We start from the raw sequence: 26,628 nt of genomic DNA on the forward strand, positions 1-26,628 counted from the left end.
AAATTTATTTTTCATATTAAAAAGATTAAGTTAATGTCATCACGAAACCTTGATAGTCTTAATTGTAAATAACAAAGTAAAAAAATATACAGACTGAGTACAACTTTCGAATTATCGTAAAAACTGCTTCGGGAAACAGGATTCCATTCTGCGAACTTCACTTGACTGCGACCCATCGCTTCTTAAAATCGGTCATCTACCTCAGTACCTATACTTGTTACGAAAAGATATCCGACAACTTGCCCTTTATTTAATTATTTTTGTTTTACTCACTTCTTTCAAAAAAAGAGGGATTTCATTAACTTAATTAGCTATGAGAGATAAATGAGTTCTATTTAAATTTAAATATCATAAACAAACATCAATTAAAAATGAAGGTTCTAAATTTAAATGAAAAAAATAATATTTATTACCTACTTTAATGTACTTTGTAGCTCGACCTTCTATGGATACCAGTAGAATTAAACGTTAAAGTTATAACAGAAATTGTTTTGACTATAATTCATTACAAATTACTGTTTAAATAACCTACCTATAGAGCTCTATCCGTGTTTACATAAAACACACGGATAAATAACAAATGAATAACGTTAACAAACCAAATAGTTCATTATGTATACATGAGAATATTCCACAGAGCCTAATGATTATGTATCTATTCTATATACTATTATTTGTTCGAGGCCGTCGCTTTTTATAGAATATTGATAGTAACAATGTAATCGTCAAAAAAGGCGATGCACAAAAAACATCCAAAGGTTAATTTAAAATTTATACGAATATTTTTAGAAAATGATTAATATGTTTCTTTTTAACATTCTAAAGAGCTTACTTGAATATACTTATTACATTATATCACAATTGTATTACTGTTCAGCAAACACTGAATAACAACACAATCGTGTTAAGAATCCCGATTCTTAGGAAACTTGTTTGTTAAAACCAGGAAATTTAAAAAAATATATTTTGCATCTGTTTGGAAGGTGTCACCTGCGCTCATTCGTCTAGGTTGCGCGTGAACTTTCGCCCGACGATGTATGCATAATAACTGTCAAGGCACGCGCGGTTCGGACGCGACTCGCATTACAACGTGATGCTCGACGTTCATGTCTAATCGCACATTACTGGTATTCTGACGAACGTGACAATTTCAACATATATTTTGAATTATCATATTATAGTTATAAAGATCTCGACTTAAACTACTTGTCAGATTTAGAACAACGCAACGTCTGAAATACCTGCCAAGTCCTGGATTTAAACAGCTTAGGTATACATTTGAATGGATTGATAGAAAAGACAGAGATGTGGTCAAACTATTGTTATTTTAACCTTAAGATTTTATTGTTGTAAAGAATAAAAAAATTATGTTTATAAGCATTATAATAGTTAAAATATCGCGAAATTATCAGCCATGTGCCGGTAACATCCTATAGAGAGACCACTTGTAATCTAATATATAATATATTATTTTCTTAAAAAAATAACTTAGTCATCTGCAAATTATTTATCGCACACATTTGAGGAACTTACGAATATTTTTTTCTATTTAAGAAGTATTTTTTGTTAGGCACTCACTAAACAACACGAAACTTGTTTGTAGCACGCGGAAAGAAATTACAGATTTCTTTTGTTCATTACTTACGGTCACTGTTTGTAAAGATCACTTTTAAAACATGTGTGAGTGTTAAGTGCGTAATGGCTAGCTATATTACTGTGGGTTTCTGAGTCCTGATCTTTGTATAAAACATATCATCAATATGCTTTAAACGGTGATTTTGGTCTCAGATACCCACGGTTAAAAGATGAATCTTAAAGTCCCATGTAAAAAATTTCTAATGCCCTTATAAGCTAACACATAGAAGTCACTGCTATAAAGCACCTTCTAAAAATCTGAGATATCAGGGTTGCTGAACTATAAAAAGTTCTTTGTCATATTTTTTGCTCAGCAGATACAGATTTGATACATTCGGGGGGAATTACGTATGCGACCATGTAACTACCGAAAAAAAAAACGCAAGCCATCGTTAATTTACTATGCATTCTCCTGAACCGTAACACTCACCAAGAACATTGCTACGATTTGAAACCAGTCATTATGTACTGCCGTAACAAATGTGCAATATTTTCCATGTCGGAAATTTCCAATCTATAACTGGAACTGTATTTTTTACCGAGCGGATTCTGACTTCGCTCACCCAGACATCGTTTAAGACGTAGGTAGATTTTTTTTGTGTGGTAACCAATAATTTTAACTGTTTTTACTGTTGCAATTTCATTACTTTTTATTGTTGTAATTTTAAATCAGTGTTTTTCTAACTTCATCATTACGCGAACCGCTCATCGATGGGCCGATGTCTATAAAAATACAAGGCGCTCAATTCTTCTAAGCTTAGCGACTGCCCTGCAAAGGCTCCATCACTATGGGTGAAAACGTGTGTCTAAATGCCGCACTCAGACATTTATTGTTAACTAAAGCGATGTTGCGGTCTCCTATTGTTAATTGTACACACCAAAACAGTGATATATATACTAGCGGTCAATTACACCTCTAACTGGATGTAATTTTACTAAAAGACATAGTAATAATGGTTTTTCATCAACACCCTTGTACTAAAAACATTTTATCGTCCTTCACATTCTCTCCGAAAAAAATGAAGACATTAAGTATTACGTCAAACAAGTTTCACGGTTACATTGTCTTTTAGAAAAAGATTCGAATTGTTAGTAGGTTCGACATTGTTAGAGCACTTTGCAGTATCGCTGGTACTAACCTGGGCACACAGATGGAGTGGTAGAGGCCGTGGTTCCGCAGCACGTGTATGAACTCTGGCAGCGTGCGGCACGCCCCCATTATACTAAATAACGCCAGACCACTGTTCCATACTATCAGAGTCCGCTTCAATTCAAATCTGCAACAAAGATAATTCATCTTCAAGTAACTTTTTGATAATAATAACAAGAATATGTTTATAACATGTCAATTGTAAAACTGATACTGTAAAATTGATTGCGTAATTGTGTGAAAGTAAATATGTGTAGGCATACACTATACAAGTGAAAAGTGTACCGGGATAGTGCCAAATGGATCCAAAAGTATATTAAACTTAGTACGATAAGCTTAATAGAACATCAGAGTATTCTTTTAAATATTGTGTATACTAGAACAAACTGGCGATTCATAACAATATAGGATTATATAGGAAACCATCGTTCGTGATCTGCGAATGTGCGCCAAAGTGATCGCATCACGTCCGCCGACCTCGACGGTCGTTCCACAAGTACCATCACGTCTAAATCTAGACTAGCATTACATACAGTGCCATCCAAAGTTTATAGCGACTCGCAAAATCAAACTAGAAACTAGAAGTTTCGTAAAACACAATTATTGATATCACTGGCAAAGGAATATGAGAGCTGGGCATACTCCTCCATCCCCATTGGGCCCGACTCACATGCCCATCATGTGCATGCATGCCTAGCAATGCGTTCGCAGCTAACCACAAGCTGCCATAAAGTTTGAATCGTTTAATACCGCTGCACGTTTCGTACCGACCATGTTCAATTTACCAAGGCTCAAAGGTTGTGAACTTTGTACCGAAATGAAGAATGGAGCATGATTTCAAACTATGATATCTTTTAATATAAAAGTGACAATTTATCAAGTTCAAAGTATAAAATAATCATGAAGGTGACTTATTCATTATGGTAATTTATCCATAGTATCCATGTGTCCATAATACTGAAGAGTAATGCGGCAGTTATTAACATTCCTGTCATGTTGATAGATTGTAATCATCCCAACATCGTTGTTCGAAAAACTTGTCTACAGGAAAATGAGGCGGCATACTCTGCATTAGTGCATATCTCAAAGTCCTGATGGTCATTATATCGATCTTATATACGGCTAAACCCTATAATTGATCCCGAAGCATTCTGGCTTTCTTCTAAAGCTTTATTAACATACATTTACAACTACATAATTTGATTTGAATTTAACCAAACCACAGTTTGTAATAGCAATAGAAAAATCTGATCCATCGTTTTTAGAGCGATCGAACATCTCTCTCTCATATAAAGTAATCTTGAGATTAAACTTAAGATCGATTATATATTTAGGCTGTAATGCATAAAAATATCTACCATTTAAATATTACTTCTTTGCCTAATTGAAAAGTATAAAAAATTGATTTACAATGGAACAAAAAAAAAAACTTTACATACGTGACTGTATCTACTATTTTGTCTAGCAGTGAATTAAGTTGTAACCGATATGAATAGATAATAAAATATGCAATAATGAGTCACGACGTACAATCCTGCGATATTATTTAGCCGTAGAACTCCACTGCCTTCACACATGTATTGATACAAAATGCCATCCCTTACATTGTCTTTGACAAAACAGAGAATACATTGAGAATCTTCTACACAGTTTTCGTATAAATAAGCATGATATTTATGCATATTTTTTTTTTACTTTCTAATTTATTTGTAGGATAGTTTCTCACAGATACTGAACAACAATGCAATTAAATTACCATCATCAGGTTTGCATGGACAATAACTACTTAATTGCTGTTGTTATACGGTTATGTAATTTATTATCTTTTACTATTGACGCAGACAGATTCATTGCAACATCACAGACTAGATGAAATTTAGACAAGTGTTTATAGACGTGAGTTTTCACTGCCGAAGTACTTGTTAACAACAACCCTAATTATTATTTTTTGGAGACAGATGTAATAAGTTATGTTATTTCATTGGTTACTAATATGTAGTTAAAAACAAAGCAGCAGGTGTTACAGTTGCACTTATTTCAATACTAGATGTTGCCCGCGACTCCGACCTCCCGGAATTAAAAAAAATCTTATTTAGTAGCTTGTGTCTTCTTTCAGACTATATTCTACATCTATGCAAAATTTCAGTGAGATCCGTTTAGCAGTTCTAGAGATACCTTCAAACAAACATCTATCCATCCATCTATAGTCCGGTCGCGGAGCAGGAAGAATTTCGTACAATGACCTCTTTACCTACTGACAGAGGTTACAAACATGTTTGTATTTAGTGCGGTTTACATGAATTATTTGAAGGAGAAAGAAAAATTCCCAACTTATAAAATATAGTTATTATTATTATATAAATCATTTATTTAGATTTAATAATACATGTAATAAAAATCTAGACAAGTATCTAATAATAAAAAATCAAAAATCAGAATCCGATTCCTCTGTTTCGGAGTAACTGTTACTTTGCTCTATTGTTCAATTTCGAGAAGTGAAGAATTCATTTGCATAATATTTTAAAACCAAAAAGTAACTATCGGAAAGCCGGCAATAAAATAGATGATGTTGCCTGCACTTTCGTCTTTCAAATATTCGTTTCGATTGTTCATTTCGAACTATCCAATAATTAACCTTTTCGGTAATCCTTCTAACGGAGCCCATAAAATTTTTATTATGCAAACAAACAAACTAAAGGTTTACAATCCCTGAGGACGGCGGCCTTTGTTTCTGTGCGAGCGAGACTAATTGTATTTACGCGGGAGTGACAGAGACAGGTAATGCGAGTTCAATGTACGAAATTCTTCGTGCTCCGCGACCGGACTATATCTAAACATTCGCATTATAAATGCTATTGCTAATGCTATATTAGTAAGAAGTAAGATTCCGCTGATTCTACTATCGTAATTCTTTAAAAAAAAACTTGAAATTATTAAAACACCGACAACTTTTCTGAAGCATTTACATGGAGTGTAAACTTGCACGTTTTCGTAAATAAAGCGGAACCATCGCGCTGCGACTTCAATTCCCAGAGCCGAACGGTGGCACTTCGCAGACGTTTGCACAATGGATCAAGCTATAACACTGCCTGGGGGCAATGCAACGCGAGAAACGATAATTGCAATCCAGTGTTGTATGTTTAATTTAATGAAGTCGCAAGTACATATTAGTGTGCATAAATTGAGGAACTTAGATAACAGTTGGAATATTATTTTGTACCGAGTCGCGCGTTTATTTGAACGTCATCGTTAACAAAGAATCACATCCTATTTATAATAGAAGACTTGTCCTAATATTAATGTATGCAAGCCAAATAAACACGTAAAAAGTGCCATATAAAGATTGGCACTTGTGAATGATACGTCAATTATCAAAGTAGGTACTTAAAAATTATTTACCATTTCACATGTTCACGTTCACGTCAATGAAAATTAGCTAAAAATTTGCTAGTATAATGAATTTAAATAATTAAAATATTCAAGTGTATCGACTGGTAAAGCACTTGAATAAATTCATATTGTCATCTCTTTTCCATTCTTTGAAAAAACAGAGACAACAATATTTATAAATACAAATACCACGGCAGTGTACTTCCACGGTATGTAGTGTGAAGTTTGTAAAACATTCAAGACATGTAATACGTATACTAGTAATTAAATAAATATTTTATCACAGCAAATTAAAATTAGTGACATTTGGCCTTATAAATTTTCTTTATTTATTACCCGACTGACATGAGGTAACACAGAAATATAAACATGGTTGTAACTTTACGACTGCTTGTGGCTGAATGGTTGAATCTATTCTGAAATGTCAATCGATTCGTATACTACCCATGAGTGATCTTGTTCATGAACATGAGAGTGTCACGAATTTGCCTCATGTTCAAACTCTAGTATGGTAATAGAGTAGCCGAAAACAACTTCATTTTTTCCCTTTATTAAACGGTTATATGCTAAAAATGTTTAACCTAACACCTTACAGGCGATATAGTTTTGTGTATTTAATAATCATCAAGGCATTAAAAATAAAACTGGTTAACCTCTGAACGGTTGGAACACCTGGTTACAGTAGGTATAATCATTACTAATCATACAAATTAAAAGCGGTTATGTATTATTTACTATACCATCGTCCACAACGCTGTGGTTATTACCCGGATATTTCCATTAGCTATTTTATAATGTGTTTATCAACACAAATTATAGGCAGATAATAGCTATTATTTTTTTTATAATTTAAAAGGATTTGTGCCAATAATTTTATTGTAGATTTGTGACAGTGAACAAGCTAGCGTCGATCAGTAACTATGATTTTTAACGAGAGGGAGAATCCTTTACCAATAACATACAAACCAATGTCATCAGATCCGAATTCATACGATAAAATTTTTATATACATTTTACTGTCAGTTTCATTAATTCATTCATTATCCTTTAAAAAGACGAGATAAGAGATGTATGTCTGTTATCTCATCTTAGTATATCATAGTATGTGGAAGTAAGTACAATTAATACTGATTCGCTGTTTACTCCGCATTATAAAAACGAACGGATTTCCCTAATGACGTGAAGGTAACGCTATAACAGGTAGAATTGACGTACGGGTTGGGTGCAAATGTTCATACATTTTTATTTAAATATCATGTCATGGTTTATTTATTTAAAACGTCAAAACTATTTGCTAAAGAGTCCTAAGTATATAAAACAAAATTAAGAATATAAAATCAAGAATTGCGCTGACGGGTGAAAGCTATGACATTGAAATTTAAAAAAAAAACTAATGTTAAAAAAAGCATATCAGAAAAAATTAAAGGATCATTTATTTCCGAGATAAACATTAGTTCTGCGTATCTAAGCATGCTGTTTATTATCCTTGTTTGTAACTTAAATGTGCGCAACAACCGACACTTAAATATATAAACAGTACATAGTGGACGTTAGAAATATTATTTAGTTAGAGTCAGGTGTTACTTTAAACAAGCCCATAATAAAATAAATGATCGTGATATAAAGCTAACACAAAGTCACTTTACTAGTGGTCAAGTAAATATTTCCCATCCCATTCAAACATAAATAAGTACTGATTTCATACGATTTTTTTGTATTAAAACTTCTCACAATGTACAAATATAAAATTGCATAAATACTGCTCTTAGCAACTATTTATCGATGAATGCAATGGAAGTTTGTTTGAAGGTATTTCCAGTATGGCTGAAATGATCTCGATGAAATTTGGCATAAATGTAGAACATAGTCTGGAAGAACACATAGGCTACTAATTAAGCTTTTTTGAATCCGCGCGGGCGTAGTCGCGGGGACGTTAGCTAGTTACTATATAAATTGTTATTTTACGACTTATTAATTATTTGTCTATACTATTATTTTAAAGAGGAAAGATTTTATTGTCCGAAACCACTGAATCGATTTGGAAAATCCTTCACTGTTGGCAAACTACACTACCCCAGGGTAACTAACATAGGCTATATTTATACTAGATTTTATATTAAACTAGCTTTTTCCCGCGACTCCGTCCGCGCGGTATAAAAAATAGAAAACGGGGTAAAATTTATCTTATGTCCGTTTCCTGGTTCTAAGCTACCTGCCCACCAATTTTCAGTCAAATCGATTCATCCGTTCTTGAGTTATAAATGGTGTAACACACGACTTTCTTTTATATATATATAGATTACGCGGGGACGAAGTCGCAGACAATTGCTAGTTTATAAATTGCTTACTTTAAAAAAGCCAGAGGCAAAAAATCATCATTATGAAAACATTCAAGGTCACAGTCGAAGTAAATCTTTACGTCGCATTTTTTGCCAATCAAGTGTCACGTAAAGAGGTAAGTACATTTACTTTTTTAACAATGTCTGTATGAAAAACACGCTACAATGTGTTAATACAAGAAGATTCTCACGAGATCACATTTATAAACTTCCATCTTAATGACGAAAAGTTGAAACGTGTTGTAAAATTCAGGAAATTGTGAGGTGAAGTGAATAGGCTTTTTTCGCGTACCATCCTCCATCGACTAAAGGAATGCAACGAATCTGCAATTGCAGATGTCAATGAGCTGCGGTCGCTTTGCTATTTCAGCGAATTTAGGTGGCCACATCCTCGTTAGCCACCTTATAATAATAAAAAAAAATTATATATTATTACACATATTATTTAGATATGTATTTTTAAAGAAAGAACAGGCATAGCGTCATCTCTTGAAATCATTCAAATTCAAATATGATAAACATGCGAATAAAAACAACAGTCCTCAGTGAGTGGAAATTGCCCGGATCTTAGCATAATTCAGCATTCCCGCCAAGAAGCAAAAAAAGGACCAATCATAAGTCGTCACACGTCGGTATATAAGTCGAATCTTGACTAATGCAAATATAATTCGAGATGTAAAAATTTATATTTTCCTGCTAGGCAATATCGCGTGTAAATAATAAATATAAATAATATTTGTTTTGTCATGTCAGCAAGGACGAAGGAAATTACGTCACTAACTACTCGAAACAAGTGTCCCTTGGGTATTGTCAAACAAGTTTTAAGGTACGAAGACCCCGCTTAAGTCAATCAAGTAATCAACATCTGCGAAATAAACTTGAGTGTTCCTTTTATGTAAATTGCAAAAAAAAATATTCAAATTCTTTTAAAAACAGATTAACTGCTCAAATTGTATCTATCCTTTGGCCCTCTGGTATTGCTAGTCTTTGTTAGAAGCGCTTGACCCAACCGGACACAATTTTCTCGTCCAGGTTCGATCTCCGTAATGTACCAATTCAAAGATATGTATGAAGTTAGCCGACATGCACTAAGCCAGGGTGGTTGAATGGCCTAATAACACTTATCTTGACGACATTGCAACTAGACGGTTAATTACAGATTGATGAATATGACAAAATATTATCTGATGATAATCTTAATTGACAATTTTGATAATCCTTAACACTGACACGTGTAAACATTAACCAAAACAAACGAAACAATACTCACACTAATCGCAATGCGATAAACTCAGTTTAATTAATGACATCTTTCTAATATTATAAATGCGAATGTTTAGATGGATTGATGTTTGTTTGAAGGTATCTCCAGAACGACTCAAAATTTGGCACAGTTGTATAACACAGTCTGGAAGAACACATAGACTACTTATACTTACAAAGTATTTTTTAATGCCGCGCGGACAGTCGCGGGCGACAGCTAGTAAGTAATATGTAATCAGTAATGCGTACAGCATTCACAAACAAAATTTATGCAATAAATTTTATTTTCCTTGATAAACTTTGAACCTGGGTTCATATCTTTATAATGTATATAATAAAAATAAATAATTAAATAACTTTACTGATTATGTAAAATTATATTGTTTGTGTTAATTTTGATTTATTGTCAATTATTTTAATCTATTTGACTAAATACATTTGTTTGACATTTTCCACGACTGACAGAAGTGTTTTCTGGGATTTCTTGGTAGTAATTGATGTTTTCGATAGTGCATACTCACAGTTAACTGGGTGAATGCAGGCGAGGGCCTTGGTTCTTTAATTACTATTTTAGATATTACCTTAGATTATTTATATGTATATTTTTTATCAGAACTAATAATGTTCGCATCAAATGAACACATATCGAATTCATAAATACAGATTTATGAATTCGATATTCTACATTTCGTTTCATTACATTACGAATTTCTACAGAGAAAAACAAAAAATACTGAGAAAATTTACAATGCAATAAAAAACAAATAAAAAGTTAAGGAAAGTCTGTAAACGTCAATTTAAGTACGTTGTAAAATTTTAATTGACGTGAAATCTATTTTTTTATTTACAATACTGTCACTTAACTGATAAATGATAGTTGTATTTTACCTAAATTAACCGTGAGTTTTCAATGTTGAAACCCTTGTTTATTTTTAAAAGAGATTTCAAGGGACAACATATTTTTGGTTTATATATTTCAGCAGTGGAAACCCAACTAATCTAATGACTTCGTAGCCGAGCATGCGGCGAAAGCAGATCACGTGAACGTCTCGCGGCGCTATCTCCCTCCGCCCGCGTTATCACCTACACTCTAATCTACTTACTGATAATGAATACAGCCGTAGCGTTACTGTTTTGCGTATCTTTTGTTTTTGTTACCAAGTTATAAAATAATTTGCTATAAAAATATAAAATAACAAACTAGCAGACGAGAAAAAATCCTTTAGAGACAGTTTTTTTTTATAAAAAATACGACACTTTTTTATTTACAGGAAAACTAATAAATGGTAATCACAGTTTTCTATTACCATATTTTGTCAATGGATCTAGAACCATCTCGAAAACTCGTATATTGGATGACAAAATAAAGGCTCTTCCTATATTTTTAATTTGAATATATTAATTAAGAGTAAAAATAAACAAATGGTTTTATCTTCATCGCCGATATATGTAGGTTGCATCATGATGTTTTTCTTCGCTGTAAGAACGTCGGATAAATGTACATATCGACGCTGGAAAGCAAAAACGCTGTAACCCTTGAAATCGCGAATATGTTTTTCACACGTTAATAATTTCAACCATTATCAAACGATAATGATTTTTATTATAGGTTAGCACAAACTACACAACATTGCTAAACACCGCATGCTTGTAGGCGTATCAGCTCACGAGTTATGATTTTTTGGCTCTCCTGTAAAGTTCATACTTTCGGGGTTACAGCGTTTACGCTTTCCAGAGTCGATATGTAATTCGAAAACATTGGTTCATGATGGAGATCGAATCTGACCGACCATAAATTTCCCCTGCTGAGATAACGAGTTTTTATTACGATTCAGTAAGCTCTTCTATCAGCTAGTAACATAGTCTACCGTCACATATTAGAATAGTTATATATGTTGCTATGTTATTAGTTATAAATGAAACATATAAACCAGTTACTGATTTCATAAGTCGGATGTAGGCCACAATCCATAGAGGGTATCCCATTACATAACAAACAAACTGGTCCGCGCAAAAGTTACAAAAACCGAATAACATAACCAACATTTAAGTAAGAGATCACGATTCAATCACCCACGACGTATTGATAGTAATATTTATATGTAATAAGATATTAAGATGTAATATGATCATGAACAAACACAATGCATCATATCAAAGGTTAGTAAGAGCAAAGGAAATGTTTTGCACCATACGAATTATTTAATATCAATTAATTGTGTATTTATTTCAAGTTGTTATTTTTTTAAGGTGATTGTGATAACATGAACTGTGAAGTAAATATGTTTTTAACAAAATATCTCTTAAAAGTAATATGTAATAACCAAACATGTTTGTTTACCGTGCACTTTATACATGATTTGCAGTAGACAACAGCATGTAACACTGTTTTTATATCATGAAGGTTAAATTATTTTTTAACCTTGTTTTTTAACTTTCATATAATAACTTTATGCAATTAAATTAAAAATACATATAAATAAATTCGTTGTTGAAACAACAAAAACGTTGTTATTTGAAAGAACTATAAAAATATTAACACAATTGTATCAACTTAATAAGGAAGCAAGTAAACAAACCATTTTTAAGATTATCAGTGTCCACAGGGAAAGCAATCTTTATTATCTCATACACAATAAGAGAGACCTTACAATCGACAAATAAATTGTCAAAAAGTTCGAAACGTGATTTCACTGTGCTGGAAATCGGATCCAAGACATGCTACATATAGCGTTGCCAGGCGTCCGGATAAAGCCGGACAAAGGTAGGCTTTTTGATCGCGTGTCCGGCCAATAAACGGCAAAATAAACGGATTTCCCGCTTTTGTTAGGCTTTTTACATTTCCCAAACGAGAGTGTACCTATTAATACTGAGACAAAATCCTAAATAATATAGGGTGTCCGACCTTTCTACCCAAATGTCTGGTCAAACTGGCTAGTCTGTCCGGCTACCGGCTAGTAGGTTTGGCGACCTGGCAACCCTAGCTACATACCTCCTAAATGGTTAGCATTAACAAATTGTAGCTGCCAATATTAAAAAAAAAACTTTAAAGAGATTGTTTTTACCTTGTTTTTTTAATCTTATCGAAGTCGTATAAGACATGAGATTAAACTTCGCAAAAGATAAGAACGCTTTCGGGGAAACGATTGCTTTTTTTTTTAATTATTGTAGAATAACTGTAGAATAATATGACGATTCATATTATTGTATCGATTATTATATTATTATAACAAAAATCTGTTGCAAAAAGCACATATTAAAAAAGTATCCAAAGTATCCATAACAGGTTTTAGTTTTACTTCTTAAATATGGCTTATAGTTATAGGTACAAAGATATGACTGTAAATAAAAATGACTAGTCTCAACTCCATCACGAGTTCGATGATCCAACAATCCACATTAGTGTGACCAAATAATTGAATTTTAACTTCAACTTAACAATTATCTATTTAAAGTGAACGATATTTATATTATACTAGCTGTCGCCCGCGACTCCGTCCGCGCGCAGTTAAAAAATAGATGTTGGCCGATTCTCAGACCTACTGAATATGCTCACAAAATTTCATGAGAATCGGTCAAGACGTTTCGGAGAAGTACGGTGACGAAAACTGCGACACGAGAATTTTATATATTAGATTTAATTTATTTATTTGTAAAGGATTTTATATCCTTGTGTTTTATTATTATGGATATGTAGTTTATATTTTTTAATTTTACATAATTATTAAAATAATAAATAAACCTAAATGCCAATATTAAGGATCTTTTCTGTTTTTAAGCCGATCTACAGATATAGAAAGCAAGTAAAATGACTTACCGTGGGTTTCTCAGACCAAAATCTTTGTTTAAAACATTTTGTTATCTATGTTTTTTCAAAGATAATGACAGGGATGACGATGTGTTTTATACAGAGATTATGGTCTAAGAAAGAACCCACAGTTATCAAATTAAATATTAATTTAAATTAACATTTCCTCACATGTGCGTTTTTCGTTGAGATAAAACATGGCAACCCTAACATATGTGCGATTAAATAACTGTTCTTCCGCTCGCAAAATAACGATGATAAACAATATTAATACTTAAGCCCAATAACTTACGAGCCAAAATGCTACGTATGAAATTATAATAAAACACAATTTAAAAAAAAAATTGAACGCGGCTAGAGTATTAAAATGTAACATCTATTAACTTGTGTTGTTTCAATGAATTAAAACCACAGTTTATGATCTATGAACGACAAATAATTTAATATTAGGATTATAAAAATAAGGCATATACAACCTCGTATTCTTTCATATTAAAACTTAATCCAATACTGATTTTAATTAATAGATTCTTGCCAAGCATTGCCATCTCAAATCTACGAACATGAGAGGGAGGTAACGGGCCGGCTGGGGGTGGGATGGAGCGTCATTACATAATGCTGCAGATCAGATGTGGGTCAAAATTTATTCAGAAACTTTGCCAATGTCAAAACAAAACAAAAACCTGATTATCTAAAACTTCACAACATCATTACACATTGGATTTGTTACGATGTAATATTAAAAGAACGTTAAAACATGTGCTGTTGTAATTGGAACTTAATAAATATAGCAAATGGTAAAATGTACTAATATTTTTAGCACAAATATATTCATGAGACCTATTACTTTTTATTACGAGTTATTTTTAATAACTATGATATTGAAATTTTTAAGTCAAATAATAAAATACATTTTAGTGGACATTTGTATAAGCAAAAAAAAATCCAATTTTTACTTAAGACCGGAAATTTATTTATATAGTATAAATTTTGTTACCAACCCTAACAACCTCCCCCGAGACCGTGAACAGAATCTGTGCCAACCCATGCCTCATTCCACTCCTGATCGAGAGTTGACCTACATCGCGTAAAATCTCTATTTATTCTCTTCATAAAGCTAATAAAACATTTATCATTCTTATAAATTTCCATTTATCAACAAATGGATTTTGTTTTTAAATTACTCTGACGTCATCTATATAAAAAATGCAGTTTTAAAATGCATTTGCAATATGGCTGAAAAACCGCGAATTGCGTTCGTAACCAGACACTAAAACAAAAAAAGTCTCAACCTAAGAATGTGGTATTTTTTGTCTATTTACGTGTATTTCGCTGCTTTACGTTGGTTTAAGTACCTAAATAAAATCTTTGTATAAAACAAATCGTCATCCCTGTCTGTCTTTGACGAAACCGAGATTATATGTTTTAAACGACAATTTCGGTTTCAGAAACCCACGATTAGTGACCTAAACTAGAATCTACAAGTAGTGTTAGCTGTTCAACTATCACTACTCGAGTAGCCTTTCTTATGAAACCTTAATAAAAAACGCCTCTCTTTTAAAACCGCTTTCTCTTACAATAACAACTGGTGTATACAGATGAGTTTTATGAATATGCACAAGTTTTATTTTTAATTTTGGATAATTCCTACATTGAGGCTAAAGTTAAAAAAAAAATTAACAACTTATACATTAAATAGACCAGGGCTTAAACAATTGCGTATAATTTTATTTAAAAAAAATATCCATATTAAAACAATGTTAAGAGATAAATAGTAATTATTTCTAAGGAAATCGTATAACTTATCAGAATTGCATTATTTGGTTTAATTAATAAATATTAAAAATCATGTAAAACTCTTTTACTATCTAAAGGTTGATTAAAACATTAAAAATATGCCTTACTAATTAAACAGTCGTGGAATTTTTAATGCCACGTATTTGTACAACTAAAATATTAAACAGGAAATTGTTAGCAGGAAATTTGGATCATTAAGACAATTTTTAATATTAAGACGTTGGATAAATTGAAAGTTTCACTCATTGAGTAAGTCAATGTTACCTTGAATTTTCACTGCCAAAACATGTATAAACATTAAGGTTTTCTAGTAGAATGAGAAGGATCATTATAGTGTTTCGGCAATCGACACGCACGGTTAATAAACATTAACCATTCGCCAATCTGTCGTACTTCAGAAAGCCAACAATGTAACTGTAAATAAATGTTTTTGGTTCATGTGTAAATTTCTTATTTCAACTACAGTAAATCATTCTCGCCCATTGCGGATTGGTAAACTACCCTAATCTTTGAATTTCAACATATGTGGAGGTCATCATTTTTTTAATCACAATATTTTTCATCTCGGTTTTTATGTACCAATGAGCCTTAGCTTTTTAATTGTCTTACATTTACATAAATATTACATTATTCTAATCTAAAGAAAAAAGCTTAAGTAAATCTGTTACTTTCGAAGATCAAAGATTTTGTAGAAATTATGTGGGGAAAAAAAACAAAAACATACTTTTGATATAATAGTTAGAGTTCAAAAAGAAATCTATACATAAATACAAATTAAATATTTTTCATTTTAAGTGAAACTTTTTACAGTAATTGCTACTGCAACTACCTAGTTACCTAGTTCCTACTGATTTTAACTCTATGTGAAATGTGTAAAAAAAAAAAGTGTATGGGAAGGTCATTTATTTCTTACTGTGAGAAAATGCATAATGTGAGAGGTATACAATAAGACAAACCGAAAAAGCAAAAAAAAGCAGCAGTTTGTTTTTACTGTTGAGCAATGCACAATCTTAAAAAAAATAAAAAACAATTTAATTATTACAACTCTTCCTCTTCTTTTTTATCCTTTTAAGACATTTTTTTTTTGGTAGTTTGTACCCAGATGAACATACCGACCCCTATATGGCATGTCATTTTCCAGCTTTTCTGAGGGACACTATTTATTTTATTATTTTTTCTGAAGTCCTCAGTATTCTAAATGCTCCTAATACTCAATTATCTTATACATATAAAAGAAAGTCGTGTTAGTTACACCATTTATAACCCAAGAACGGCTGAATCGATTTGACTGAAAATTGGTGGGCAGGTAGCTTAGAACCAGAAAACGGACATAGGATAATTTTTACCCCGTTTTCTATTTTTTTATTCCGTGCGAACGGAGTCGCGAGTAAAAGCTAGTTAAGAATATATTAAAAAATATCGCAACTTTCTAAGACAAAAAAATGTTTCAGGCTTATCTGGGTTAATGTAATACAATAATGAATGAAGAACTTTCATCCTTTCTCTGAAGAAATTCAATATACATTATAATCAAAGTACTTATTAGCTCATAGTCATTTTTCAGTATAAAACAACAGCTTTGATATTTATTAATAGTATTATATCTGATATATTTTAAAGATCATTTTCATAGTTTCAAATTCAATAAAGTTTGAAAATAATATTTTTAATAATCAAATTATACATTTAGTGCAGTGTTTCTCAAAGTGGGCGATAACACCCCCTTGGGGGCGTTTGAAACCTAGAGGGGGGTATTAAAGAGGCCCAGAAAAAATAGGGGATGTCCATATGTGTTAGAGGTGTGATGTATAATTTGTAATTTTATTTACTTTTTATAGTATTTTTACATTTACCTACTACTACAACACAATTTTAAGTTTTAGGGGTGTATAAAAAATGAGGGACACTGAAAAATAATTGATTCTCAAAGGGGCGGTAAAAGAAATAAGTTTGATAATCACTGATTTAATGGGTCTAAGGCTACTAATAAAAAGAATTTAAATTCTTTAACATTATTTTGTTGTTAAACAGTTGTCGATAAAAATTCATTATTTTGATACAAGATTAATGTATATAAATTATGGCTAAAATTTAAAATTCTAGTAGTTTTCTAATTGTAATAGTTTCAAAAATAGTTATATTTGAGTTTTATAATACAAAAAATGTGTATCTATATTCATCATCAGTTCAATTTTATACAATTTATTTAAAAAATAAGAAGTTCATGTCACACATCTCACTTAAGTTTAAGTTTTTGGTTATAGTGAAAGTATGAAAAAGTATAGAAGCGATTTCTTACCTGGGACGGTTCTGCATGTAGTACTGGCCTCCGAAAATAAAGGCCATATAAATGCCGACATAATAGAAAGCCACAGTCCAATTTTCAGTCATCCATTTCCTATAATTTTGATGAATGAACTCATTTTCGAATTCGAAAATATAAGAGTAGTTTGGAGTGACATCCAAGTTATAGTTCATGGAAGCCTCCATATTTTAAATGATATAATAGTTCAAGTAATAAATCACACTAAAGAACACGAAACACGGTAGATTTTCAAAGGGGACGTCAAACTGATATCACCGGTATAGGATTAACCTAAAAATCTTTGAATAGGTTACTAACGTATTATATCACAGTTGCCTAAAATGCCTGTTTGATTAAGGCGGTTCGGCGTGCCGTCTTAGTAGCGCTAAATTCAATAATGAACGCGGAATGTCTTAAAGTTGATTATATATTCGCGTTGACGAGTTGAGGCGTCGACCAAGCCCGTACTTATTCAACTCGCCACAGCGCCGACGACACGATGAATGAGCTCACTCGACGTTCTCTTCACAGTCAGTCACACAGTCATACCGATCACGCCACTTATGACGCTATTACTATGAACTGTGCTTTGCTTTTACCATGCATGTTGCGCTCGCAAAACGCAATCGTTTTGAAGTTCTTTTGAGGAAATGAAAATAAAACTGTCAGATGGACTTCCGTTCACTGACCACAGATGAAATATTTTATAGACACACAAATGCAGATTAAATTTTTTTGCTTTACGTAATGATATTTCTTTTCCAATCTACAAAAAATATTTATTATACCCTCGTCACCTACAATACGTATGAATTGTTTTGCTAGTTTAGAAATCTTTGATTACAATAATCGAAGGCAAATTTTATTCCGTGTCAGTGTTGGATGTTGTCATTTGTCACGTTTTTTATGAATTCATTTTTTATTATTACTATTATTTTATAAAGGTGCCAGCTGAAAACCAGCGCAGGGGCAGTTTAGTCTGTCCCTGCTTCGCTGAGCTGGCACCCTTTTTTTTTTGACAATGATTTGTATTGAGAATAATGTTTATCCAAAATATTGATTCTTAAAAAGTTTTCATTTTTATGAAACAAAGAGGGACAGGAGAGGGGAGGGACTATTTGGCAAATGTTGTAATTGTTTCTTTTTTTAATTAGTGCTACGGCCCACGGCCCATCGTTGGTCCGTTTTCAAACAAACACGGGTTTTTTTACATCTTTCCGACAGCCATAAGATCATTGTGGAATAAAATTGTATGATACTTTCTCACAGTAACAGGTATGTTCACACTCACTATTTTTATAATAATCATATTTTTATTACAGTGTTTTTCCTATTGTAGTGTTCCAAACCTAACCTAACATACAGTTTTTTACGGGATTTTCTTTAAAAAAAATTACAACCCCAAAAATTTGGCATAATAAGCCAATGTAAATTTGTATTACCTTAGAATTTAAAAATGGCCTTTGTTAAATATTTTACTGAACTGAATAAGTGCCGTTCAAAGGGATCAAAATACAAAATCCAGGCTGCTCGCTGTCGCTTGCGGCGACAAGCATCGGGAGCACTCGGGAACCTCTCCCTTCCCTTTCTTTAGCAACAATATTCCTGTCGCGCGTGCATAGTTCTCTCGCTCTGTCACCGCATACCGTCTCATTTATATTGCTGTTGCTGCAGTACTTGGCAGAACATTACCTATTGAAATTGAAATATTTAAAGTGGCACAAACACAAACGTTTGCTACAACAATACGAACTTGCTTCTGGACGAAATTCGCAATCCTGATTTCCAAAGGATAAAAACATCTGTTCGGGACTTAACTAAATGTAATTATCGTGAAATCTTTAAGTTCTTTCTACTCCGCTTAGTGAAAAAGATGTTACTAAAGAAGAACTACAAATCTTACTGGCGTCGTCTATTGATGTATTTGACATGTATATGTATGCAATCTTACAATTCTAAATTTAAAAATAACATCATCTTAAAAACTTACACATTACACTTAGGACCCATGTTTTTTTTTATATTTACAGGTATATCGTTCATCTTAACCGCGTTAACGAGTATTAACTTGACGTGAAAATCGTGGCTAGCGATGAGATACACGCAAGTTTATCAGCCGCAGACATATCCGCTTTAGTTATGCAAGAGGTTTATTCAAAATTGTCGCCTTTCTTGGCTGAACGACCGGCTTTGTGGTTTGCGAAGGCAGAAGCAGTATTCTATGTATCAGGAATAACTGACGATGAAACAAAATATAACTGTGTGATTTCACATATTGATGCAAGTGAAGCTAAGGATCTTGCTACGCATACTCCAACGAAAGGCAGTCGATACGAGTGGATAAAGGAAGAAATATTGCAGCGTTTCTCACGATCGGAAGCGCGAATGCGACAGATATTTGATGACGAACTAGGGGATAGACGGCCGTCACAATTTCTGCGTACCTTGAAGTGTTTATTAGGTAAGGATTCGGTTGATGATGCATTTTTAAGACAGTTGTGGTTGCGACGGCTACCAATCGACGTACAAGCAATCTTGCAGACCCAATGGGATTTACCTATTGATAAAATAGCCGAAATAGCAGACAAAATTATGGATGTCAAATCTATATCGGTAAAGTCTCAAACACCTTCACCTGAATTCAGTAATTTAGAGAAACAAATAGCTGAGCTCACAAGTCAAGTTGCCGCTCTCAATGCTCAATACGAATATAAACGTAATCCGAGAAATAGATCTCAATCTAGAAGTCAAAGCCGCAACCGCTATAATTCTACAATATGTTACTATCACTGGAAGTTTGGGCGTGACGCTAAAAAATGTACAAAGCCATGCTCGTGGAAGTGAAAAAGATAAAGGACGGTTACGGCGACTATTGACTGTAGATACATAAGTCGCCGAGACAGTATAAATTCTTCTTAATTTTGATATAATATGTAGTTATAGGTTCTATTGTAATGTGAATTTTCTCGAGAGATTCACATAATACTGCGTAAAGCTAAGATAAGCTAGTAAAAAAAAAAAAACAATAAAATAATTACTTTGTGTGGAATCTTTATTAATAAATGTTTACAAGCATATTGTGTTGTAAAAATTAATGTTCCTTATCTACCAAACAAAATGTAATAAGCAAATGAATTAATTTTTACATTGATGAGCAAAACATTTTGAAAAATCATATAATAATTGAACCAAACTTGTAATGGTGTCCATTGCAAACTTTGCCATGTTATTGAAACGTCTTCTTAACTCCATCGCTATGGGTAACTTTGGTACTGGTGTGGATAGAGAACGATTGAATGATGAGCTGTTATAAAATATGTACATATAGTAGGCGGGTGTTTCACCGATGTTTATAATCTTGTGGAAGATTCCAGAAGACAATTCGATGTTGTTCCCAGTCCGGAGCTGAAAGGATTTGCTGATCGTATTCGGTAAAGCCTCGGGTTCGTACACGACGATTCCCTCCAACACTGTAAGGGTTACGTTTTTCAGTTCTTCGGGTACATATTTCTCGTATTCATACCCTGGAAATAGCCAGTTTAATTGAACTAAAATTAACAGAAACGCTGGGGCACGGATCTTGGAACCTTCTTTGTAGGAGGTATGACTAAAACTTCTATCGCTTGAAATCTTTCGCCTGTTATTGATATAAGCGGTTAGACGTGATATAAAAATTAAATAAAAAATCGGCAAAGTCTATTAACAGTGTTGAACGCTAGCAACAAAATTTGTTACACGAACGCGTCGACTCGACCGGTGAAACACGACGTTAACCACAATATGGGCAGCGGTCGCTTCGGTGGCCGCTTGTTCGTTTGCTATCTCATGATACAAAAAAAAAAAAACACTTAAGCCAAGCAATAAGAACGAAGACCTAAGTTATAATTTAGCCTCATGTATGATAGTTATTTATCGTAGCGTACATTCTTTAATGCTTCTTTAATGAATGTAAATGTACTCACCAGGAAAGTCGGCAAGAAATACAACATCACTGTTATTATTCCACGAGTGTACTGTTTCCCGGATGCTCAGCAAGTGCTCCCTCCAGCTAAGACCCTCATCGAGTAGTGGCATCAAGTACGATATAGGCGAGAAAGGGGACCACGAAACATTCAACATGTCGACTTTCGGATCAAACATACGCTGTGTAAATCTTCCATTTAAGGAGGCCCAGACATCGATATAAATTGAAATATTTTCAGAAAGGTAATTGCCAGAGTTATTCCATTTCATTTTACTCGATTCCTTCATTATATTGTCTTTTATGCATCGTGCATATTGGTGTACCATGTCTCCATGCCGGGACCAGCGTTCATTAGGTGTGAGATGATGTGGGTCTACGTAGAACTCAATGTTCTTTTCGTTATCGACTACTTTTACTATAACAGAATCCATGTCCCACGTGTGCACCATCATGTCCCAAGAATATCCGTAAAGACCATTAGTCCAATTGTTGTAACCCTAAAATTAATAACTTTATCAAGAATTGTCATACTCAGTTAATATTGGGATATTTAAAAGACAGCCTGAACATTTTTAATTTAAATAAAGATAATTTAGTAAAAGTACCTTAGTAATGAAATGCGAGAATGGCAGAAAACCTTGTAGGAATACATAAATACCGATTAAAATACACGTTAATATTCTTTTTCCTTCATTCACTTCTTTATCAGTAGTAGCAGATTTATCATTTTCTGTCAAATCAGTTTTATTAATTTCCTCATCGTTAGTATAACTTTCCTTAATTTTTTTAAGACTTTCATCGACAGCTTCGTTTGATGAATCTTCCTCAGATTTGTCAATGACATTATTTTCTATTTGCTCCGTATTTTCTTCATTTAAAATATCTTTATTGTGTTTCACTTGCACTATGTTGCCATTTAGAAACATGCATTTGTATTTACAAATTATCGCTTTGCTTTTAGTATAAGAATCTTTCATATAATTGAACACTAATTTTGGCCAGTCGAAAGGATAAAATAATGGCATCGTCGCCAAGCAAACCCATGGGAACATTCCTGAAAATGAAATATTCATATATCTAAATTTATTGATTACGTTCTGAATTGTACTCGGAACTTATAATATTGATAGCGACAACAAGGTCTAGCCTAGTAATGTCCAGACAACCAGCTTAGGCAAGTCTAACCACGGTGCATAAAACTGAATGTCGATTTTTTTCCGCTTCTTTGTAATTCAATAATCGCATATTGTCTTTTACTTGCATTTATATATAGAAGGTACAATTATTCAATTATTTAACACCAGCAATTGCTTTTGCATACACTAATAATGTTATATAATTAACAAGTGCAAAGTAAATGCCCAATTAAATGCGCTTACATAATTTATGATAACAATACTTGAATATCATTATAATAAGTAAATGTTTATTTTTTATTTCAAGGTTGTAATAAAATACGTAACATAAAGGTCTCTAAAAGTTACCCCAATTATCTCTTTTTAATTAGAGTTTTTGATCAGTTACTTTACGCAATACATACCGATCCTAAAAAGTCTGCTGTTCATCAAATGGAATAGAGCACAGAGGATCATGGCGATGTGCCGGGAGCGCGACCACATCATCCAGCCCGCTACTGTCAGGTCGAACGCGAACACGAACCAGTGCACTACTAGGTAGTCTGTCTGTGACACCGACAGGAACAACCTGACGGAACATAACTCTGTTTCGCGTTACTGTATATACATAAGTATATACAATAGAGGTGTAACCGACATAAAAGGATGCATCGGTTATTCTACAGTCAAAACCGTTTATGACGACATCGTTTAGAACAACATACCGGTTAAACTGACCAAAATCAAAGGTCCTGGCTGAATGTTATATGACCGCTTTATCGAAAACATTGGTTTTTACGACATTGTTTACTACGACATACCGCATTAAGCGACCACATTTGGTTAATGTTTTCGGAGAATTATATCTGTAGAACGACCGGCTCAGCTGTATTGTAAACAATTTGAATAGGTAACAGTATACACATCTGGCACAGTATAATAGTCAAGTTTCACAAAAAACTATAGCTAACTGCTTTGGGCATGCAGGTTTTAAAGATCTTACAAGTCTTATAACAAGAACCTCAGATGATGTGATTGACGATGATGAAGAGGACAATATTTCTTTGGCTCAATTAGCCCAAAATTTACGACCTGCTTTATCTACTACTGAAACACACGAGTTCATTGATGTAGATCAGTCTATTGCAATTTGTGCACCAGCTACGGAGGATGATATTGTACGTGAAGTTCAAGAGGAAAATGAAAATGAACAGGAAGACTCGGAAGAACAATTTACAGTGCCAACTTTGATTGACGGTCTTAATGCTGTTAGTGTATTACGAAAGATTGTTATTTTTAATGAAGAGTTCCACATGCAGGGAAATTGTGACGATACGCAGATTAAAATCCAATGTGAATTACAAAATGTGTATACACGACAGAAGTGTTTCAAACAAACTAAAATTACAGATTTTATGCATACAAAAATTATGGAAAAATGATATTGTTCTTTTATATTATACGTTTGTATTGAAGTCAACAAAATGCGGTTTAATTTCCTACATGAATATACATATCTTTCCTATTAATACCTGTCACCGGTTGTTACAACTATCGGTTTTTACGACTCAATATGAGTAGTCCCTTCGATGTCGTTATAACAGATTTTGACTGTATTTCTCTTTTCTTTTCTTTTATATATCTTTTAGAAAATCAACTTTTATCTAACTAAAGTAGTGTAAGGTTAAGAAAGTTTTTAAAAAAAAGTTATAGTTTTCGGGTTGTTAAAATTAATTAAGTATGTTGTTTATAAGAAAATCTAATTTACTTGAAAATGCAACAATTGCGTTAAATAACCTTCCATCAATAAACATTGCAGCCACAAATTACAAAATGTTGACCTTTTATGTATTGACGCAATTAACGAATTAATTCCTTTTAAATATAAGGTTCCTTGAATTTAAATCGAATTTTCTTTCGTAATTTATATGTAAACATTTAATGTCTTCGTTCATTTCGACAATTACTGCACTGACGAAGGCCCTTAATATAGATTTTTTGTATTAATTTTTTATTAAGGGAGACAATTAATAATTGTTGTAATAAGGGAGAGAATAATTTTACTTACTTAAATGGGTTAAATACCCAGTGTTCACTAAGATTCTGCACAGAGTAACCCGTCAGCCACTCCGCCGTGCATTTCTTGACACCCGCCATGAAGTATAGAATGAAAAACTGGTACTTCAGTATGAAATAATTCCAGTACGGGACGGTAGGTGAAGATACTGATGGATTTAGATAGGCGTCAATGGACCTGAATAAGAAAAAAGAAATTGGATATATTCAGCTGAGATTTAATAGAAATTCTAATTTAAAAGTCGAAAGAGATGAGGAGACGGTACTATAAATGGAAGTCCCACTTCTTTTGTACTACACATTGTTTATACCTTATAGCTGCCATATTCCACTTAACCTGGTAACATGAAATTATATTTTTTATCGAGTTATTCATTAACTTTAGTTTATAACGTTCGAGGTTTTAAGTTCTGTTCATATATTTTAGCTAAATTACTAACCAATAACAATTAGCCTGTGTGACTGTGAGCAGGAGGCCGACGAGGCCGAACAGATAGCTGTGGTTGTTCCAGTAGCTCTTCTCCACCAGCAAGAGATACCAGAAACATGCTGTGAAGGTGATAGAACTGACCCGGAATTTATATCCTAGAGCAATTCCTAATGCACCTAGAGAAAAAAATAACATTACATCTAGTTTAATACATATTTTTAATACGAACACGCTTGTTTTCCACAATCTTTTCTGCATCAGTAAAAGTGTTTCCATACTGGAAAGCCTTACAAAGCAACACAATATCCCTAATGTAGACTTGTATAGCAGATGTATGGTGCCTAGTATTTACATAACAGCATACCTAACCAGAGCGCAGCATATACCATCGCCATATGCGGCATGGGCAGAGGCTGTATGAAGGGCAACAGCGGGAAATGGCAGGTGGCGGGGTCGCCCCAGCGTGTAGTCAGAGCTGCGCCCCCGCGTTCGTCCGGAATGTCAAATAACATCGCTATGCCTAGACAAAATAAAAAGCTGTGAATTATACCTGACGTAAAAAATGACTTAAGCCTATATTGTAGCTGAGGGTAGACTCGAGCCCTTTGTGTGAGCTAACTACTAATAATGTCCCGTTGCTATTTGACGTGTACAATGGATTTCCAATTGGACAATTATTATTTCTACCAACTCACCAAACAATATTCTGGTAACAGCTAAACTCGACGCATCTTTGGGTTTGTGCATGTAAACAGCGAGATTTCGTAAATTTGTCTCCCGCAAATGGAACTCGAATTGTTCAAAGAATTTTCGGTCTATTAAATCGTAAACAGCTGCTATTTTCTCTTTCATTGTTACTCTTAAAATGTTCTCTGTAATAAAGGTGTATTTTTTACAAAAATAGACGAAAAGTGCAGCTTTCGTGAGGAACATTTTTAAAAAAGTTTTATAATCTATTGAAGGAATAATCTAATAAAATAAATATAATTTTTGATAAAATAAACTTACCTGATTAGGCGTTAGCTTAAGAGTCGACTTCAGACTGACGCATCTCCTTCGGATGCTGATCAGGTAAACTAAATTATGGAAATGGAACATTTATGTACGTCTTATTAATTATGCGATGTGTATTTCAGCAAACACCTACGGAAAGGTTTTCCTATTCATTGCGTCACATGTGTCAGAAAATTGTTCATCCATTTATGAAATTATTGTTCATCCCGATATTTCTTAGAAAGGAAAATATTAACAGCTAAGAGAATATTAAGTTCTAAGAATGTAGAAGAGGCAAGAAAGGTGAGTCCGTTCTTAGTATTTACTCTACATACTTACCCCTCTGCGTTACTGGCGTGAGTT

The 26,628-nt window shown here is 33.2% G+C and overlaps 3 protein-coding genes across 4 annotated transcripts in view; 1 reads left to right on the top strand and 2 right to left on the bottom strand.

The window, feature by feature from the left end:
* LOC106710983 (elongation of very long chain fatty acids protein 6) overlaps positions 1-18,317 on the bottom strand; it is a 31,712-nt gene extending 13,395 nt beyond the window's left edge. Inside the window, exons 1-2 of one of the 2 annotated variants that reach the window (XM_014503188.2) lie at positions 17,682-18,317; positions 2,775-2,912 (exon numbers count right to left, since the gene is read on the bottom strand). In XM_014503188.2, coding sequence (XP_014358674.1) covers positions 2,775-2,912; positions 17,682-17,872 — 329 coding nt within the window. In that variant the 5' untranslated portion in view covers positions 17,873-18,317. Of the gene's footprint in view, positions 1-2,774; positions 2,913-3,208; positions 3,259-17,681 lie in introns of those variants that run through there. The other variant, XM_014503189.2, reaches the window with a different exon arrangement.
* Positions 18,318-19,826: 1,509 nt separating this feature from the next.
* On the top strand, positions 19,827-20,531 carry LOC106710969. Its single transcript, XM_014503162.2, has one exon. It carries the CDS (start codon positions 19,827-19,829, stop codon positions 20,529-20,531), a length of 705 nt encoding a protein of 234 aa, XP_014358648.2.
* A 309-nt stretch (positions 20,532-20,840) lies between these two features.
* On the bottom strand, positions 20,841-26,066 carry LOC106710934 (vitamin K-dependent gamma-carboxylase; the record flags this gene model as incomplete). Its single annotated transcript, XM_045678386.1, has 9 exons — positions 25,968-26,066; positions 25,637-25,792; positions 25,283-25,448; positions 24,835-25,020; positions 23,192-23,355; positions 22,520-22,705; positions 22,257-22,471; positions 21,650-22,148; positions 20,841-21,211 (listed from the first exon to the last, which is right to left on the bottom strand). Coding segments are annotated over exons 1-9 (1,995 nt in total), but the record flags the coding sequence as incomplete, so codon positions are not given.
* Between the last annotated feature and the right edge of the window lie 562 nt (positions 26,067-26,628).

The sequence above is a fragment of the Papilio machaon genome, chromosome 6 (genome assembly GCF_912999745.1).
Source record: "Papilio machaon chromosome 6, ilPapMach1.1, whole genome shotgun sequence".
Taxonomy (NCBI): domain Eukaryota; kingdom Metazoa; phylum Arthropoda; class Insecta; order Lepidoptera; family Papilionidae; genus Papilio; species Papilio machaon.

Coding starts and splice junctions, on each gene's coding strand:
- LOC106710969 (XM_014503162.2), top strand. CDS start 19,827: ATGCAAGAGGTTTATTCAAAATTGTCGCCTTTCTTGGCTGAACGACCG.